The 20,286-nt window shown below is 34.6% G+C and overlaps 1 protein-coding gene across 5 annotated transcripts in view; it reads right to left on the reverse strand.

Moving 5' to 3' along the window:
* Positions 1-3,068: 3,068 nt before the first annotated feature.
* Positions 3,069-20,286, reverse strand: part of LOC129261820 (S phase cyclin A-associated protein in the endoplasmic reticulum-like) — a 44,808-nt gene continuing 27,590 nt past the window's right edge. For all 5 annotated transcript variants that reach the window (XM_064099791.1, XM_064099792.1, XM_064099794.1 and 2 more), the window contains 11 exons: positions 18,766-18,962; positions 15,831-15,960; positions 15,152-15,264; positions 14,066-14,189; positions 12,966-13,198; positions 12,066-12,221; positions 11,101-11,341; positions 10,445-10,597; positions 8,979-9,170; positions 7,648-7,702; positions 3,069-4,605 (listed from right to left, as the gene is read on the reverse strand). In XM_064099791.1, the coding sequence (XP_063955861.1) occupies positions 4,547-4,605; positions 7,648-7,702; positions 8,979-9,170; positions 10,445-10,597; positions 11,101-11,341; positions 12,066-12,221; positions 12,966-13,198; positions 14,066-14,189; positions 15,152-15,264; positions 15,831-15,960; positions 18,766-18,962 (1,653 nt within the window). In that variant the 3' untranslated portion in view covers positions 3,069-4,546. The remainder of the gene's footprint in view (positions 4,606-7,647; positions 7,703-8,978; positions 9,171-10,444; positions 10,598-11,100; positions 11,342-12,065; positions 12,222-12,965; positions 13,199-14,065; positions 14,190-15,151; positions 15,265-15,830; positions 15,961-18,765; positions 18,963-20,286) is intronic.

Genomic DNA, 20,286 nt, shown 5'->3' on the forward strand with positions numbered 1-20,286 from the left:
CTGAACCGGTTTCCACTAAACTAGTTTTAGAAAGTATAATGAGAACGGGGTCTTACACCTCTAAGGAATGGGAGCATTGACCAGGAAAACAGAAGCTTAGGTGAAATTCTCGGCAAAAAGGCTCTGGTTTGATACCATTAGAAAATCCTAAGGAGCACTGCTAGTAGAGACGAAACAAACTCATGCATTCGGATATCAACAGAAGGGGTAAAAGAGAAGGGAGAAAATAGATGGAGAATTGAGAAGATAGGAATTTTTTTAAAGAGAGAGAGGAGAGAACAGGAAGAAAATCGAGGAAAGATAGAAAGAGACACACATAGTAAGACGAGATAGAGAGAGACAGGAAAATACAAAGAAAGTATTAAAATAGGAGTGAAAACAGAAGATATAAATGAGAAAGGGTGAGAAGATAGGAGAAATCATGAGGAAAAGATAGGAAAAAAGGAAATATGGGAGAAAATACGAACAAAGGAAGTGAAAACTGATGATACAAATTTAAAAAAGGAGAAAAGATAGGAGAAATAAGGAAGAAATAAAAGCAAAAGAAAAAGAAGTAAAACAAATATTAAGAGGAAATAGAGAGGAAAAAGGAAAAGAAAAGGTGACAGCAAATAGAAAGATAAAACAGAAAGGGAAATTAGACAAGAGTTAATATCATGAAAACCAGAAAGAATATTTATGAGCAAAATACGTTTTCTACAGAAAGAGACAACAGTCTGGCATGCAAAGAGTAGAGGTAAGAGTGAAAAACACTACTTAATAAACATACATAGAGTGAAAGAAGAATATATGGGGAAATTACAAAAAGGAGAAGTAATACAATATCATGTGAAAAAAGTGACTACATGAAGGTGCTCAGTAAAACCAAAGAAGAGTCAATAAAATTAAAGAAGACAGAATAGAGGAGTAGGAAAATGGAGAAAATTAGTAAAAAGACAAAAATTATGTGACCAGAAAAAAAAGAAGAGATGCTAAAAATAAAGCAATGAGAAGATGGAGAGATTGTGTCGGTTCTTCAATGCGTCCATTTGGCATCTTCTCTCTCGAGAGAGAGACGAGACTCGCGCCTGTTTTACCGGGGTAATCCGCTTGGAGAGCGGTCTGTGCACCCTCAGGGATTCAGGCTGGATTAGAGCGTATTAAGGCATAAAGGCTTGGGAGAGGGGCCCAAAGATACAAGACGTGTTCAAACTCTCGCTTACTTTGAGAGCAAAGTATTGAAAGTGTGAAGTACAAATACTCACATAACATGTGCACAATTAACTAAGAAGTTTCATTTGGAGAATATGAATTTATATGAGAATCAAAAGAACAGGGGGAATATGAAAACAGACTTCATAGTACATCATACCCTCCAACTAACTAGATTTTTTCAAGCTGATCATTAAATTTAAAGATTTGGGAGGGGGGAGTGTAATTGATATTTCTTTTTCAAAATTTCACTTCATGAGTTTTATTCAATGATCATTAATAATTTTGTTGATTTAGCATTCTAAAAAAAAAGGATAAAAGTTCATTAATGAATTAGCCAATCTGGCTTATTGCATTTAGTTGATGTTGACGACTTGAGTATTAATAAAATAATTCCTATATTTCTAAACAGATATTATCTCCAAGAGTCAGAGGTGGCAGTCTCATGATTCAAATATAAATTGGTAGGCCCATATCATAATTATCCCTTGTTCGTTCATGAGATAAAGCAGAGAGTATACAAACTTTTACAAAAATTTTCACACAGTAAATTAATTACAATAATGCTATTGAAATGCATAAGGTTGATGAAAAAAATATCAAGAACCTTATCGTGATGCCTTTAATTTATCGTCAAAATTTTTCAAGTATGGCTACATGAACATGCAATAGCTTAATTTCATAATTCCAAAGGTGATGATGCTAACATTTGATTATCTTACTCAAGATAACCATATATTCAAAACAAAACTCTCTAAACTGAATGTATTGCATAATACTTTTTATATGCTTGTTTCTTTTGCATTGACATTAATATAGATGTATGCTTATTAATCACTGATTAGTATTGTTAAATTACGGATTACTGAGATGAACATTCATGAAGAGAAATAATTAAGATGGAATTCTAAATCTAAACTTATCATACACTACAGGATTCCTCAGAATAACGATAATTACAATTATATAGCGCTCAGTACTTTTCTCAGCACTTTGCATGTAATAATTATAACCCCAGTCATCGGATCCTGGCATGCCCTCACACAATGTATGCACATTCTCCATTCTCTGTGTAGCATTCCAAAAAGAGTTCCAAGACTTAATTGCTAGGCATACTACACAGGCTCTCACATCCTACCAGGAAACCATTAAACACCTGGGTGGAGAGTGGCAAAGTGTGGATTAACGCCTTGCCAAAGGATGCTAGGCCGCAGTAGTCTGCTGTGCAAACCCTTCACTCGAGTTAAGGGTCTGAATGTGCAGCCTACTCATGCCTTGTGTACTGAAGGCCCAAACAGCAAGTTTTGTATATATGTGCTAGTCTTTGCGAGGAGACACGCTTGTTGATCAAAGTTTCAATCAGGGTCTGTGCCTGCAGACTAAGGCCGCAGTGCGATTCGAACACATGACCCTCTGATTACAAGGGGAGAGTCAGAACCACTACATCATGACACTTCTACCATAGTAAAAGCACACACTTCATTTTTTTTCCATTATGACAATAATCCTCATCTATCGCAATGCTTTCAGTCATCTGAACGCACCGTGTACATGTAGGAACAACAGCAAATGGGGCAACAATATTTCTACCTTTTTATCCCTATTCCACACAAAACGAGAGAGGATTTGATTTATGATGAAACAAAACTGCTGGGATTCTACACTTTCTTCAGAAAAAAGCTCACGTTTGGATTTTTCAGTTATTGAGAGAGAATTATATGATAAATATTTACAAGGAACGGGTGCCAATGACATATATATCCATAATGTTATAAAAGAAGGTAGGCATGACAAAATGGAACAATATTTCAATCCTTCCTAAAATGTGTTGTACAAAAGGATTTGCTGTAGCATATACAGTTTTTTTTCTTTCTTCTTTGCCAAAGGTAGAAATTCCTAATACAAAAGAGACAGTAGTAGTTATTGCTTCAAGCAAAAATGCAAATCCAGAACGATGATTCATGGAGGAAAAGAAAAAGAATAAAAACTGTCATTTTCAATATTTTACTCTCGATGTGAGGTAAGCTGGTCCTGCCTGTTAGTAAATCTCTTGTTCGTCTTCTTTTTTCGAAGTTTTCAAATATGACTGGACATACACAATTATTTATAAGAATGAAATGTTGGAAATGTGAGTCGTGTCTATCTTTAAAGAATTGAAAATTATTTGAGAAGATTCCAGATTTTCTGCCAAAAAATAATTATTTTTTTGCATATGAAAATACCATGAAATATAATTTGGTGTGGATCTTATACATGTATATGTATATTAAAACAATTTAAGATTTAAAATATACAATTCATTAATTTTGAATATAAAATGGATACATCATGTTATTTCCTTAGAACAGTGGAAGACGTGGTTATATGCTACATGTAATTAAATAAACTAGATACATGTATATTCAGATCTATAAAATAGATTGATTTCCTTTGGGAATACATGATAGTTTTCCACAATTTTCAGATTATATTAGAACACCTTGGGAAAGCAATTCTTGTCTGTCAAGTATTCATTATTAAAGTGTGATTAATCGACGTTGCCACAATATGTATAGGCCTATGTCCGGCGACTCATTTTCTATGTTAATGAAATATTTGTCCCCATGTATGAAAGCAGTTAATAGTTTGCTTTCTTTTGGGACGCGCACTATTTTATGGATCTAACGTGCCCATGTAGTCACCCTAATTTGATGCGTTTCCTTCCTGCGCGCAAACACACACTTGATACAAAATGCACATAGATTCATAGACACACACATACTCAGTGGTACACACTGAGGGAAAAAGCACGGCCTGCAATGAAATATAAAATATGCATGCAGCATAAAAAAGATCAAATATTGAACACCTTTCAACCAATCAAATGACAAGAATATTTGTATGAGTTGTGTTTCGTATAACACATTTCATTTCCATCTTATATCCTTAATTCTTCTATCATATATCAGAACAGAATCGTATACCACAGATATCAGAACTTAACAAATTATTTCGAGTTTTTGCAAAGACACAAAAACCCTCTCAGAAAATTTTTACTTCAAGTAGAAAGATGTATACATGTGCATCAATAAAACTGCAACAGCATGCAAAAGCAACATAATTAATCAGGTTCTAGGAGAAGAGCACACTACATGTATATTGATAATGCAAAACACATAGTCATTCATGCATTTAAAAACAAAACAGGAAATTCCATTTTCCAGTGGAAGAAATACATTACAAAGTTGAGCAAGGCAGTGTGAACAAATTAGAACTGAGAAAATAGAATTTGAGGAACCAAAAGTCTATATAAATAAAACTGAGTGAGAGAAATAACAAAAAATTCAAAACAAATTAGTGTGGATGCACTGCAAGCTCAATACAAGACTCTACCTAGGTCATGACTGGAGGGATCCTTCTCACTAGCATCATGCACTGCAGGGAGTTGTAAAATTAGATACAGCAATATTACTGACTGGGCCATCAACCATTTTATGTTTATCTCTCACTACTCACATGCAAAATCACACTTTCAATCACATTAAAAAAAAAAATGCTTTATACAGGCTTGTATTGTATAGGACTCAAAATACATGCCTTCATCTCCATCTATGACTGAAAAAAAAGGACATTCTTGGCTACTACATGCGGCAGTTTCTTTCAAATTATGAAGAAATACAAATATGAAGAATGCAGTCACTGTCTATTAATAAAACTGCAATATTAAAATCATTTTGTGTTTACATAAAATGCAGATATAACAGACATATCAAACAATAGATTCCAGCTCTCATGAAAAACAGGGCAATTTTGTTGTCTCATCTCAAAATTTATTTCCATTTTTGCTCCTTTTAGCTGTGCTGCACATTACCTAAGCTGTCACTAACCAGGGCTCCACACTAACCCCTTTTTTCTACTGGTCCAACCTATTCATGTCGGACCAGTAGATACCCAGTTTTTCCATTTTTTACTGGTCCGAACCTAAAATCTACTGGTCCCCAAAATAAAGAAAACATTAAAAAAAGGCGTGAGTTTATTTTGCTGTCCTTTCTTGTTACCCCCCCCCCCAAAAAAAAAATGAAGGAATGAAAGACAAAAAGAAACAAAGGAAGAAATAATAAAAGAAAGGAAGGAAGAACAAATAAAAGGTAAAGAAAGGATAGATGTGAAGGAAGGAAAAAAGAAAGAAAGAAAGAAAGAACAAAAGAAAAAAAGGAAAGAAAGAAAAAACAAAAGACAGAAAGTAATGGAAAAAAGGAAAGAGGCAATAAAATAAGAAAGAAAGGGTATAAGGAAAGATGGAAAGAAGGAAAAAAGATAGAAAGAAAGGAAGAAAAAGGGTAAAGAAAGGATAAATGTGAAGGAAGGAAAAAAAGAAAGAACTGAAGAGGGAAAGGAAGGAAGGAAAGAAAGAACAAAAATAAGAAAGAAAGAACAAAAGAAAAAGAAGAAATAAAGGAATGAAGGAAAGAAAGAAAGAAGGAAAGAAATGAAGCAAGCAATATAGAAAGAAAGAACAAAAGACAGAAAGAAGGAAAGAAGCAATAAAAAAAGAAAGAAGGTAAAAGGAGAGATGGAAAGAAGGAAAAAAGAAAGAAAGTATTGAAAGAAGGAAGAAATAAAGAAAGGTAAAATGATAGATAGAAGGAAAGAAGGAAGGAAGCAAGCAAGCAATAGAAAAAAGAAAGAAAATGTAAAATAGATGAAAGTAAGAAAAAAAAGAAAGACCGAAAGACAAAGAAAGGAAGGAATGAGGGAAAAAAAGAACGAAAGAAGAAAGGAAAGGAAGCAAGCAGTAAAAAAAAAAAAAAAAAGGTAAAAGGATAGATGGAATGAAGGGAAAAAAGAAAGAACAGAAAGGAAGGAATGAATGAAAGAAAGAGAGAAAGGGCTGAAAGAAGGAAGAAATAAAAAACAAGAAATGGTAAAGAAAGGATGGATGGAATGAAGAAAGAAACAAAGAATGAAGGAAAGAAAGGGTAAAAAGAAGGAAAGGAAGAAAGAAAGAAGAGATAAATATAGGATGGATGGACTCAAGAATAAAAGAAAGAAAGAAATCAAAAAAGAAAGAGAAAAAGAAATAGAGAAAAATGTTAAAAGGACAGAAAGAATGAAAGAACGAAAGACAAAGAATAATTAAAAAAGAAAGACAGTAAAAAAAAAAATTAAAGAAGAGAGGGAAGAAACAAAGAAAGATTGAAAAGAAAGAAGGAAAGAAAGATAGAAAGAAAGAAAACAGAGGAAGAAAGCTAAAACTATCATAAATAAATTATCAGTTTCTTTTTGGCTCAATTAAGATATAGCTACGAAAGAAACCAAGTGTATCAACACACACACAAATGCATATGTGGGGCTATCATGTATTCAGACGATATCACTCGAAACCCGATCTCTTTGAACTAAAACAGAAGTGAAAATTTCTCCTTTTACTGCTTACAAATGACAGTTACCCCAATTTTTTGGAAATATGGACATTATAAGAGCTTTTCATAGTGTGAAATGTGAATTTTGACCGTTCTGTGAGAGATTTCTGCCAGAGGTTTGCCAAGCTTCGCCAAGCTTCGTTCGTGCAGCCAGTAGAAAATTCACCATGTGGTGTGTGGCTGGCTAGCCATATGTACACTGTACTGTATGTTACCCTAGTAAAAATTGCATGCGATTCATTCTGTGTGTATTCTGTGTGTGAATGACCAAATTCAACGGGAGGAAAATGGTTTGCAATTTGAGTCATGGAATATTTTTTATGTTTATGTTGGACTAGTGAATTTGACCATTTCTGGAAAAGTTACTGGCCCAACAATGGTTTTTATTACTGTTTATGTCGGACCCATAAATCTTGCTATTTTTGGAAAAATTACCGGCCCGACAATGATATTTTCTTACTGGTCTTGTCGGACCAGTAAATCTTGCTATTTCTGAAAATCTACCGGCCCGACAGTGATTTTTACCGGTCTGGGACCGTCGGACCGGCGCTAGTGTCGAGCCCTGCACTAACATAGCATCAACTGATGGACTTTGCAATTTGACTAGCTGTGATCAATATAAAAACCTGTAATGATTTTTTTTAATATAGGAATTAGAAATCTAGTTTCACTTTATTCCTCATTTGGTAATACATGTACGTAGCCTCATGCTAAGGCCAGGAATTTCAGTTTGCTGTGATCATCAATATAATAATAAAAAAGAAAGTCTTTCAGTATTGTGTATTCAAGTTGCAGAGGGGAATCCTGGTATTCCACTGTAAATCTGATTTCACTTATGTTCATTTGTACACATCAAAATTATTGTCAGAGCACCCCTACAAACATGAATCAACACTTTTTGTGAAACGGAGAGAGCTTGAAGAGAATATACATTCATGAACGGTTTTTGCCCAATAGCTTTCATCTTTGTCAACTGCAGGAGCAGTGTTAGTTGATGACCGCATGACTCTTAATTCATGCACACAAAAATAAAGTGTTATTACATGTAGCTTACCTCTAGCCTTGGTAACTGAGGGTAATGTCCCTTTGCTTTTGTCTCTCTGACGTTCCTACAAAAGAATAAATCATTCAAATCATTTGTTTATTTCCACTACACCATAAAAAGACATAACAAATATTTCCACTACTTTTACAATATAAAAAAATATATAAAAGATATACATTTACAGAAAATAAGAAGAGTCAGTTTAACCACATTACAAAGAAATGTATATCATTGTAGGGGAGCCAAAAAGAAGACAAAATATATTTCTTTAAAACATTTAATGGTTTTCAGCAATGTTTACTATAATATTTAAGACATAACATTGCAAATGAATGGATGTCAAGTATTACTGATAATAAGGAAATAACATATCAATATGATTTGAAATAAAATTTATCATCATTATCTATTATCAATAATTATATCACACTTTTCAATGATGACCGAATGCACTTATGACAAAGACAAAAATAAGACAAAAGGTAGGATAATGATCAGTAATTATTAAAATTTTTTTTTTTGGAGAGGGGAGTATTCATGATTTTGTTTTAGTTAAATTTTTTAACCTGTATATGTTGACTTCAATTGACAACTATCTTTAAAAAAACATATAGATGTTATATATTTGTGCTATACACTAAGAAATACAACTGTCATTATCTCCAAACATTAGCATTCTGTAATGCCACTTCCACCATCTATTTCCAATCTTAATCTTAATTTAAGGGGGGGAGGTAATCTGACCCCCACCCCCTCGATGAATTCCATGACAATGGACTGCGCCATTTGGCTGACTTTTTACTTTTAAGTCTTGCGCATCTTTTGAGATAAAAATTTGCAATGCCCAGGTACACGGTTCCAAAATTCAATATGTAACATTTTGTAAGTGCATGTCAGACCGGAAATCGCAAAAAAATGTTATTTCGTGCACAAAGGCAATGCAAATTGTATTTTCCTCCAAAAATCATACATGTATGTTTATTTCTACTTTCGCTGGTTTAAATGGATTTTGTGAGTTAAAAGGCAAAAACATAAAAAATTAGATATACTTGTTTACGTAATCAATTAAAAAATATAGAAATTTTATTTTGGGAAGATTTTACTACACAGATTTGGAGTTAACATCCGGCTCTATGCACAGATAGTGCGATCAGCAGCCGATATTTTAAGGGTGGGGAGGAAGGAAGAGGGTCAGATTGACCCCCCCCCCCCCCCCTCAGAGTACAACGTGGTCTGAAATAGCCCACTTAAATTAGGGAGAAAACCTCATGCCATGCTTTATGAATTTTATATTGTGCAGAAACATTTAAGAAGATGAAAAAGAGAGAGAAGTATCTCACCTCCAAAAACAACATGAGCAGTGAGCAGCTCATTTCTTGCTGAAGGATCTTCTTGTTCTCGGCGTTGTCATAGCAACACGAGATGAGGGTGGGGAAGAGGACGTTGATAAGACGTGGGTCACTGAAATATTGGAATGGTAGACTGCACAGCTGCTGGAGAAGCGTTGGGGTGTTGCCTGTTTGAACAAGGATCTGAAAGGCAACAAGAATCAATAATTTAATCATTTTCAGAAAGAAACACGAATGCTAGCATTATGAGCTACAAATCAAACGTTATTAGTGGCAATCTCTATATAGCAGCGACCTGTATATAGTGACCACTAAAACCGATTCCCATGAAAGCAGATTGTGAGTATAAGAACCTGTCTATAGCACCTACACCTGTACCTATCAACAAAGGCCACATTTTCTACTTTCCTTGGGTGGTCATTATAAATAGGTTTCATTATATCCTAAATAAATTAAAATATGTATGCTGATTGGTTAAAATAGCATCATGTGACCAATCATATTCTCAATATTTTGTGATGATGTTGAAAATGAAACGCCCACTGAAGAAAATGTGCTATTCCGTGACGTCAATGATGGAATAGTCGACTATTCCATCAGTGACGTCACAGGTCATGATGGCGCAAGCACTAGATTATCAAGATATGTTGCTCTAACTTATTAAAGTAGGATATAAAACAAATATACCAGGCCTTTATTTTGAAAGTATAGAGGGAATTATTCATCCTCCGTTGTACTGGCAAAAATCACTATTTTCCCCTCGGGGGAAAATACAGTAATGCCAGTCCAACCTCGGATGAATAATTCCCGCTATACTTACTCTAAGCCTAGTATATTTGTATACTATATTTGTATTTCAGTTTAGAGCTGCTAACTAATCACATGTGCCGTGATCACCAGCAAATGAACTGTTACTGCCTTTGAGTGGGATAAGATGCAACAATTGTTTTGCAATTGCGGGCACCTGCAAAAGTTTACTTCAAAGAGTACGTAGGGACAGTGATTTCCCGTTTAAAGAAAATGGTCTTTTCCTTTTCTAAAAACCTATCATTTGTTTTCAAACTTGATCTCAAATTGAAATTCTGTTTTGTCACAGAAAATGCACACATTAAAAACATGAATTCTATTTTTGCACAGGTAATTCCATGAATAAACCAATATCGAACATACAAATTGATATACCGCTAAATGGAAAATCAATGTCTCTAAGTATATCCATTATTACCAAATGTCCCATTTCCCATGTATTTGCATATTTTACTAAAGGCAAAGTTAAAACACAGTACATGTACTATAAAATGCAACTGCAATTGGATTTTAACAATAAAACTTAGAAATACTTTCGTTTGGATTGGATAATAACAGGGACACTTTAATAGAAATGCTCTCTTTAGGATGGACAAATTTCTCACAAATTTATTAAATTGACCAAACGATAATGTAATTTGAATCTTTACCTGATTATCTAGGTTGAGCACAGTGATGTAGCCCACGATGAGAATAACCTCATGAAGTAGATCCTCGTTGGCGGTGAAGTGACTGCAGTACCACATCAGATAGGTTGCTATGTGACGGAACTCAAGGGATGTTCCCTCTGCTCCTAGGGCAGTCTGTGAAATCAGGGAGCAATGGTATACTGATATTTAGAATTCGTTCTGTGACCCCGCTTTCACAAAAAGGCAAATACCAAAGATTTAAGTGTGACTTAGGGGGTGCTGCAATAAAATATTTGCAATCAATTGCAAATATTAGTTGCAAATTTACAAGTGATAGATCAACTATAACTACAGCAAATCAATCTATACTTGTTGATACATGAAGCAGACCGATTGCCAGTTGGCAATTTCATGAACAAAAACATTTTTTTTCTCCACTCTTATTTCAATTTAGAAGCTACTCAAGCCATGCTAATTAGGTAGCATTACAATTGTTAATATGAAGTAAGAAACATAGACAAATCCGTTCAGGAAAGTCTTACTTATAGGTGGATGATGTACATTCTCTATGGAATTGCCCCAGTTTACATATAGATATGTCATTTGCAGGAATATGTTCAAAAACTCAAATTAACTGCAACAGTTTTCTTTCACTAAATATGAGAATAATCACTTACTTGTAGAACGTTGAGATCTAGGGTGGCTATACTACTCAGCATCTTGATACCAGCATTGACGACGCTGAGGGTGTGTTCAGGTATCTCGGGCGGGGTCATGCTACTGTCACGGGAGGGGGCACCACCGTGGAGGAGGATGCCGTAGAGGAGGGATACAATACCCCCAAGACCGGTCACCTGGAATGTGGCTACCAGCTGGGTGGGGTCATCCTTCTTGGGACCAAAGATACCCTCGGCTGACCTATTATGGAAGAGGGAGAGAAAACCATAGTATGAATAAAGGAGGTAGGTAGAATTCACGTCCTAATCTATTGTGAGGGCAGAGACATCATGTCTACACTTGCAAGATTCATATGATCATTGTTTGTGTTTGTTATTAAAATCCAACCCTTCAGTAACAATTAAGTCCTTTATAAAAAAAAAATTTGTTTCGGATTTCCGGCGACCCGGGTTTGATTCCCACTTGGTGTGCTAGTGCCCTTTGGTAAGGCATTAATCCTGATTACCAGGTCCCTCGGAGAGGACCCTTAGCCATCGGTCCTCTGGTTGCTTGTTTACAAGCATTCATGCTTTCTGTGGCAATCAAGTAAAAAAATCACCACCATTTACCATCATATGTTGAAACTCTATTTTGAAGACATCATTTTAATGAAACCTTCAGTATTAAATGTATGCAAAGTTTGAAAACAGGAAGAGAAAAAAAAATGTAAATGGTGATACTCTCTTTTGTGAAAAGCCTAGGTATGATTGTTTAAATATGACTCCCCCCGAAGAAAAAATAAAAATAAATTAAAAATCATGACAGGACTGCAACATAATGACAGACCAAGAGAAACTGTCATGAGATTCAACATCTTCAGCAAGATACCAAATACAATATAAATAATAAGCATTTTTTTGTTATTTGAGAAATGTGTTATTTGCATAGAAAAATTAAAATCTGACAAAAAAATATCAAAACCAACCTGTTGGAAGTAGTAGATATGAATCGAGTCATGGCTCCCAGTAGACCCATGGCATGTTGAAGGAATTCAGCTATCTGAGGTTCCTGATCAATAGGATTGCGGACATTGTTGAAGTACACTGTCAGTTTATCAAGAACACCACAGCTTACCAAGTAACTGGAAGCGCACAAGAAAACAATGGAATTAATTTTAATATGAAGAAGAACAACGAAGCCTCTTTTTTAATCCAAAACATACATGACATGTGATCAGCCACTCCAAAACCAACAATAAGTCACAAAGGAAATTTTCCTGTAAATAATGGAAATAAGAATTCAGTCTTCAAAAAGTAAAAATTAAAAAATTAGCTTATCTGAAAGAGTAATTCTTCTTCATACTGTGAAAATTTGAAGTTATAAAGCTGTATAAAAGACACAATACAAGAGTTTCTTTGACACCAGTCTTTGCAGACTAATCTCATGTTTGAGTGAACCCCAAACTTCACACCATGCTCTCGTTGAATTTCTTTTATATTCTATGAATTGCCTGTGTGGGTTGTTGTTGATCAATTTTTACAAGTTATATATCATTTTAAGCTCTATAAAATTCTAAAAACTCATTGGGTGACTTATTGTTGGTTTGGGGGTGGAAGGTCACACATTGTTCCTTCGCATAAAAATACTGTCCAAATTCAAGAATGAAATTCTTCTCTTTCCAGATTCATGAAATGTCCGATCTTTCCCTCTCTGATCCACGTTAATTCAATGAACAATTTCCTGAAAAGTCCCATCTTTTCCTCTTGATTTATGATAAGTTTATGAAAAATTCCTGAAAAGATGATGAAGTTCATCACCCTCCACCCCCCAAAAGAGAAAGGGTTTGGAAACAAAACAAGACTTCGACATCCTCAAACACACTTACCTAACCACATCCATGCCCCACTGGTCAAATGTGTCCTTCTGTTTCTTCTTGGCCGAAGATGGGAGCTTGCCGTCGGGCGAGGAAGGAGACTGCGGCCGATGCTTGACCAGGACATTGAGTATACTGGTGAGTAGAAGCATGAGACTGCCCGCCACGCTGTCGTGGGGTGGTTTGAGGGAGTCTGGACCCCAAGGATGGCCGTGCAGGCCATCTTCTGTGTCTGGTATAAGAATCTGTGGGGATAAAAAATCATTATTTCATAAATTCTCTTCACTTATTTCAATAAAAAGAGTAAAGTAAATTTAGAAAGAACAAATTGATTACTCTGTTTCTGTTTATGTTATGTTAACTCTCATAGGAACTCAGCAAGACAGCTTTCTGCTGGTACATGTATAACGCCAAGCTGGTATAACCAATTACAAAGGATACATTTTCAAAACTAAATCAATCAGGCATAGTGGCTGTTCTTATAGACAAAAGAAATTGCTCTCAGGTCTTTTTATCAGAGTGGAGGCATTGGCAGAGAAGGGATTCAAACTTACAACCACACAATCAAGAGTCCAATACTCTAACCACTAGACCACACGACAGAGCATTTTATTCGTTGTGGAGAAAAAAGGTGTATTTTCTCATACATAAAGTTACGTAAAATCTCCTTTGGCTCCGGACAGACTCAAATCTTGAATTTAATTGGCTGCTGAGCCCTGTTGCTATGGCAGTTATCATAATGGTAGAGTTACCATAATCACAAGTTAGTTATGAAACATGCATCTGAAACAAACTAGGTGCCCTAAACCAAACTGAATGGGATTAAAATGAATTAAAGTGAATTTTTTTGGATGAATGGAAGCAAGTCAACTTACAGAACATAATAATAAATAATAGTCATATTTTACCCAGGGTAGCCACTTCAGTTCCGAAAACTGTTCTCCCAGCCAGGCCGTGCTTAACATGACAATATCATTATTATCATTACATTCAGTGTACCAGAATTAGCTGAACTTAACTGCTCTGCGTGGCGATGAATTGGACTAAACTGATTTCAATCTTGTTGCTTATAATAGCTAAGATTGACCAAAGACTTATGAAAAATAACTCACTGATAACTGATGCATGAGTAGGTCTATAAGAGGAGCCATCTTGCCACTGTACATGGTATATTGGCAGTTATCAAAGTTGTTCCTGCATGCAAGGCGGAATACCTCGGCAGAAGAGCACAGCGTCCTGTGGATGATATTGAGATTATAAGAACAGAACTTTGGAAAACAAGAAACTGTACTCACTTTATTCATTAAATCCGAGGTATATCTGTGAGATCTTATCCAGAATTAAACAGAGTTTTAAGCAAGAAAATTACATTATTCCATTTTTCTTCATATACTCTATTTAATGAATAATATTATCAAGTATTGTGTTGGAGTAACATCTACTTGTAAAGCTTTTTGTACTTTCTTTATATTGCACCACTAATAAATAAGAAATAATCATTTCTTTTTCATATGATGAACTTTTCATAATTGAATCGATTTCATTAAAATCATTCTACTTATACATTTAGAAAATTTGCACCTTGTTATTTTGATTTCTTTTTTAATGAAGAATGTCTTTATAATTCATATCTTTTCACAACTATAATTATTCATTGAGTTCTATCTATTCATTCATTCATATATCTAGCCGTCTGTCTATCCATTCAGTCATTCATTCATTCATTCATTCATTCATTCATTCATTCATTCATTCATTCATTCATTCATTCAATCAATCAATCAATCAATATATCATTCTGCTATTTATTTATTCAAACAATCATTCATTTGTCCATTCATTCATTCAGCCATTCATTTATTCACTCAATCAATAATTTTGCTTGTCAATTCATTCATTCAGTTGTCTGTTACTGTTTTGTTATAGGGAAACTGAATATTCTGGTGGGTGTTTCATACAAGAGTGCGTAAGCAGTTATATGTATTTTCCAAGTTCATTAGTAGCTACTTTACAAGCGACTGGTGATCTTTCTTAGGAACTTAACCAACACCAATAAAATTTGGTGCAAATAATGTTCAACATAGGATCACAAGCTGTTCGTAAAGTCAGTCATAACTTATGAACTGCTTTATGAAACATCCACCAGGCTCTTCAAATAGGTGATATCTACCAAGAAATGAAATATAGAGAGTACTTACTTCTTTGGTACAACTGCTGGCTTATCACTTGATGCGCTATCTATCAGCATCAGCACCCTGGTGAGGACAGACAACCCACCGTGCGCTCTAAACATGATTTGATCAGTTTGTTCCTGTAATGTCAGGCAAAGAAAATATGCATTTAAAGTCGGATGGGCGTCAGCTTTCATGGAGAGAGGATTAATATTTGCTGACCCAAGACTTTTGGAAAAGCATAGGAAATACTAAATAGAGATATCTTTGTGGGGAAAGCAAGAACCAGCGAGAAATTCTTCAACCAAGGGGACGGGGAGTTGTAGGGGTACCAATGGAATTTGTCCAGGATCCATACAAAAAATATATGCTTTGTACAGACAATGTTCTGCTCAAGTAATGTGAATAATACGGAAGCTATAAAGTGCCATTGACCTGTTGAGATGACTATGTAATCTCGCAATGTGGACTTATGAAAAATGGTATGTCAACATGGTGAGATACATTGACAGAAAAAAAGTAAATGGATCACTTCCAAATAGATGTGGTGCATGCATGCTGTGGTTATAGAATTAAATCTCGCCAATCACTTTTTACACGTCAACTTGGCTAGATAACGCATCTCACTTTTCACAAGTCCACTTTTTGTCATCTCAATAAGTCAATGCCACTTTAAAGCTTCCGTAGAATAGGATACTACCTGTACCTTTTTATCTAGGATGCGATTCACCTCTCCTAGTGCCCTTTCCATGGCAGAGACCTTGCTCTGTTCCCACGGACCTGATGAGTCTTGAGCTTGAAGGTACTTGTTCAGGTCCTTTAGAAGCTTCTGTAACCTGATGACAAAGATAGAGAAATTACAAATAAATCATTACTTAAACTCAGCAATAACAACTACAACCTTCCTTACCCAATCATTCACACTGTCCATGGTGGTCTGCGTTACATTCCTGTTCTAGAGCATTAGTCTTGATGAATATAACATTTTATTCATAATACTGCTGCATTTTTTTAAACTTCTGTCTTGTAGTGATGTTCGAAAGTATAATGAAATAACAGGTATAAAAAGATTTTGAAATATGTATATGTCATATTTAACAATTTATCTAAACTGAATATTTACAAAAGCATCCTAAATGCACAGTCCATGTGTGAGGGGGGGGGGGGGCATTTGATAAATTAGCATTTCCAAACATTTTGTCAGGGCTAATTCCCACTTTAAGGCCACCAAATCCATGTAAATGGATGTCATTTTAACTGCCCCCCCCCCCATCATCATCATCATTATTTTTTCTCCCTCTTTTTTTTCAAATATTAATTCTTCTCATTTGTTCTGTAACATAAAACAGTGTCCTATAGAAAAGTAGCCTTTCCCTTAAAAAAAAATCAGAGTTCAACACATCCATTCACAATGAAACTAAAATACAGTTCCATTAATTGTAGCCTTGGTGAATGAAATGTTCTTTCAAGCACATTTTGATGGCATGCCCTACATTGTCTAGGTTTAAAAAGATATATATAGTCTAATTTTTTTAAATTTCGCGTTTGAATAACTTTTTGCTTTTTGCCTATTTGTTTGTTTATGATAAATAACATGTTATCTTTGTATGGTGGGACTAGCCCTTGTGAAGGCCTGGGGTGGTATTCTGAAAATGTTCTTATCTTTCTTCTTATCTCTGTAAGGACTGCCTCCTTCTTATCTTCAACACGCCCATTTTTAGGATATTACCAATCAAAATGCGCTTTATATTGTCAGTTTAACCAATAGAAGCGTTCCTTATGTCAAGAGAATATAATGGACACTGCGCGTACACTGATTCTGGCGCATTGCGCGAAATAGGCATTTTATACGCAACAACGACTGATTATTATTTCGAGACACGTGCACAAAATAAAGAAAGAAAGTAAAGAAAAAGGTAAAGAAAGCAATTACGAATAAAGAATAAAACAGGAAGAAAGACAGTAAGAAGGTAAGTAAGAAGACAGAAAAGGGTCAGAATGAAGCAGAAATTAAAAAAATAAAAGGAACAGAGCGGAAAACAATGAAAGAAAGAAAAGGTAAACGAAAGAAAGCAAGCAAAAAGAACTTAAAAGAAAATATAAAAATCTAAAGAAATAAAAAAGGAAAGAATACAAGAAAGAAAAAGGAGGAATGAATAGAATGATAATCAATGATAAAAAGAGGAATAAAAAATTGAAGGAAAAATAAAGAAGGAAAAGGAAAGACACTTGAAGAATAAAGAAAAAGATTTTTAAAACTTAATAGAAAAAAGAGTAAAGAACAAACGAAATAAGAATGAGCGAAAAATAGAAGAAAGAAATAAAGAAAAAAGAAAGTAGGCCTAAATGAGGCACACATTTAGTGTGATAAAGCAGAAATAAAAAAAAATGAAAGAAAGAGCAAACAAACGAGCGAATAAAAGGAACCAAAAAATAAAATGAAAGAAATTAGAAGAGAAAGAAAACAGAAAAGAATGAAGGTAAAATTTAAAAAAATTGAGTGAAAGAGGAAAGAAAGAAAAAAAGGAACAAAGAAAATGAACAAAAAAATATATAAAAACGAAAGAATGAAAGAAAGAAAAAGAATGAAGAAATAAAAAGATTGCAAAAAATAAAGTGAAGGGAGAAAGGAAAAGAAAGAAAGAGAGAAAAGGAAAAGAAAGAAAGAGAAAAAAGGGGAAAGAAAAAAAAAGGAAAAAATTTAAAAGGGAAAATAAAAAAAGGAAGAAAAGTAAAGAATAAATAAAATAACGCAAAAAATAAGGAAGAAGTTAAAAGATTTAAATGAAGAATGAAAGAAAGGAAGAAATACAAACAGATAAAAATAAAGAAAAAGAGAAAATAAATAAATGAAATAAAGAAAGACAGAACGAAAGGAAGAATGAAGAAAGAAACAAAGAAACAAAGAAACAAAGAAACAAAGAAAGAAAGAAAGAAAGACAAAAAAGAAAGAAAGAAAAAAGGGATAGAAAAAAGAGATGGGCAAAATAAAGGGTGAATGAAAGAAAGGGTGGGAGGAATACTTGTTACTACCAGTGGCCATCGATTTTTAGCAAGAAAGAATGCGGACATCGTAAGATGTGATAACCCTCTAGCTATCTTAAATATTATCATAAATATCGTAAAAAGATAAGAAAGATAAAAGATAAGAACGTTTTCAGAATACCACTTATCTTTATTTTGTTCTTATCTTTTAGCGCGCTTTTGTATCATATGCGTGAATTATAAATTTACGCGCTCAGCATCGATGGAAAGCAAGATAAGAAAAAGATAAGAACAAAAGATAAGAAAAAGATAAGAACGTTTTCAGAATACCAATTTGAGAACGTGACGTAGATAAGAACAAAATTAAGATAAGAACGTTTTCAGAATACCGCCCCAGGTCTTTGTCCCTCCACTGTTTAATATTTTCTTGAGGTTTCGTATTATGTTTATCCATTGTTCTGAATTGGAATGGTCAGCAAAATGTTGTCTAGTGACACATACATGTACAGGCTCAACTTTTGTTGAGGTTCTGTACACTGCATATTCATGTTCACATGTATTTATTGTTTCTGTAATTGTTTTTTTATTCATTTTGTGAAATTTTTCACAGAATTGTGGATAATAAATTAACTAAATTAAATTTAACAGTAACTTACTTTGCTTTGTGGTGTGAATCCTGTCCTTGTGTCTTTGATGGCAAATTGTTCTCATACTCCTTGCCTTTGCTAGCCATTCTTTGCCTTAGCTTCCTGGCCCTCTTCCTACTAGCTTTCTGTCTCTCCCTCTCGGCTACAATCTCAGGGTGGGACTGGTCTCCAGGAGCCTCCACAACGAGTTTCACTGAGTAGTTTTCCTACAAATGAACACACATCAAATACATTAAGCTGAATGACTGGTTGGGTTGGTGGGTGTGTGTGTGGATGGATGGGTGGATGGATGGATGGATAAATGGATGGATGGATTGATGGATGGATGAATGAATGAATGAATGAATAAAAAAAGTGAATGAGCAAATGTATTAATAGATAACTGAATCTAAATAAATGATAAATGAATCTAAATCAATGAAATGAATACATAGAAAACTATCAACCTATTGTGTGTCTTAAAATAGAACATTACAGAGTTTTCGCAACATGATACAGAACACTTTCAAGAACATAGAAATGTCAAATTGCCTTTCATGACAACGAGCAACCAAGGACAAAAAATTTGTGAATCAAGATAGCAGTTTGGTTCTGGACTCTTGTTAAACAGCATATTTGCATTCCGAAACTTAAGACGAAGTGCTGTTCCGGTTCATCAATTTTCAAAAAAGACCTCCAAGCTGTTCATTGTCATTTGACAGATGCATTTACTGTGTTCTAGAATTCGTACTGCATGGCAGTGTGAAAACTTGTATTATAGTAGCTATATTTTTAATATATTCAACGAGATATGGAGTAGCGGTCAAAAACAGAAGTGTCAGGAATCCTTTCTTCTTCTGGGGTACTTGTTTCAAAGAATGATGTATTCTTTTTTTTTATGTCTCAGCTGGAATATGGCAAGTCAAAAGAGATTCTCAATCATTTTCATTTGCTTCAGCCACAGTGGAAATATGCAGTTGTAGATTTTTATTTTCCATTCAATCATGGACAAATGAGTCACTGAGATTTCATGAAAACTTTGCAAGTGATTTTCATTTAAAACTGTTATAATCCTTGGTTCAGATTGGTGGAGTATTATATATCAGTAAAAATCAATCACTGGAGCGTTGTTGCCCAGTGGATTAGTCTTCAGACTTTGAAACAGAGGGTCGTGGGTTCTAATCCCAGCCATGGCCTAATTTTCTTTGGCAGGAAATTTATCCACATTGTGCTGCACTTGACCCAGGTGAGGTAAATGGGTACCTGGCAGGAATTTATTCCTTGAAATGCCACCGCGCTGTAAAAGGCTGCGGGGCTAAAACCAGGGTAATAATACGGACGCATTTGGCAATGTTATGCGCTATATAAGCATGTTGGTATTATTATTAAAATTCTTCATCAAATCCAGCCCAGGTTCCTCATCGTCTTAAGGGTTAACAAACTTTGAATACAGAAAAGAATATTTGTTGTAAAGACTGACATTGAGATTAATAGAAATACAATGACACTTTTCAAAAATAGGGGGGAAAAAGAATTTAAAAGCATCCAATT

This window comes from Lytechinus pictus, chromosome 5, assembly GCF_037042905.1.
Source record: "Lytechinus pictus isolate F3 Inbred chromosome 5, Lp3.0, whole genome shotgun sequence".
Taxonomy (NCBI): domain Eukaryota; kingdom Metazoa; phylum Echinodermata; class Echinoidea; order Temnopleuroida; family Toxopneustidae; genus Lytechinus; species Lytechinus pictus.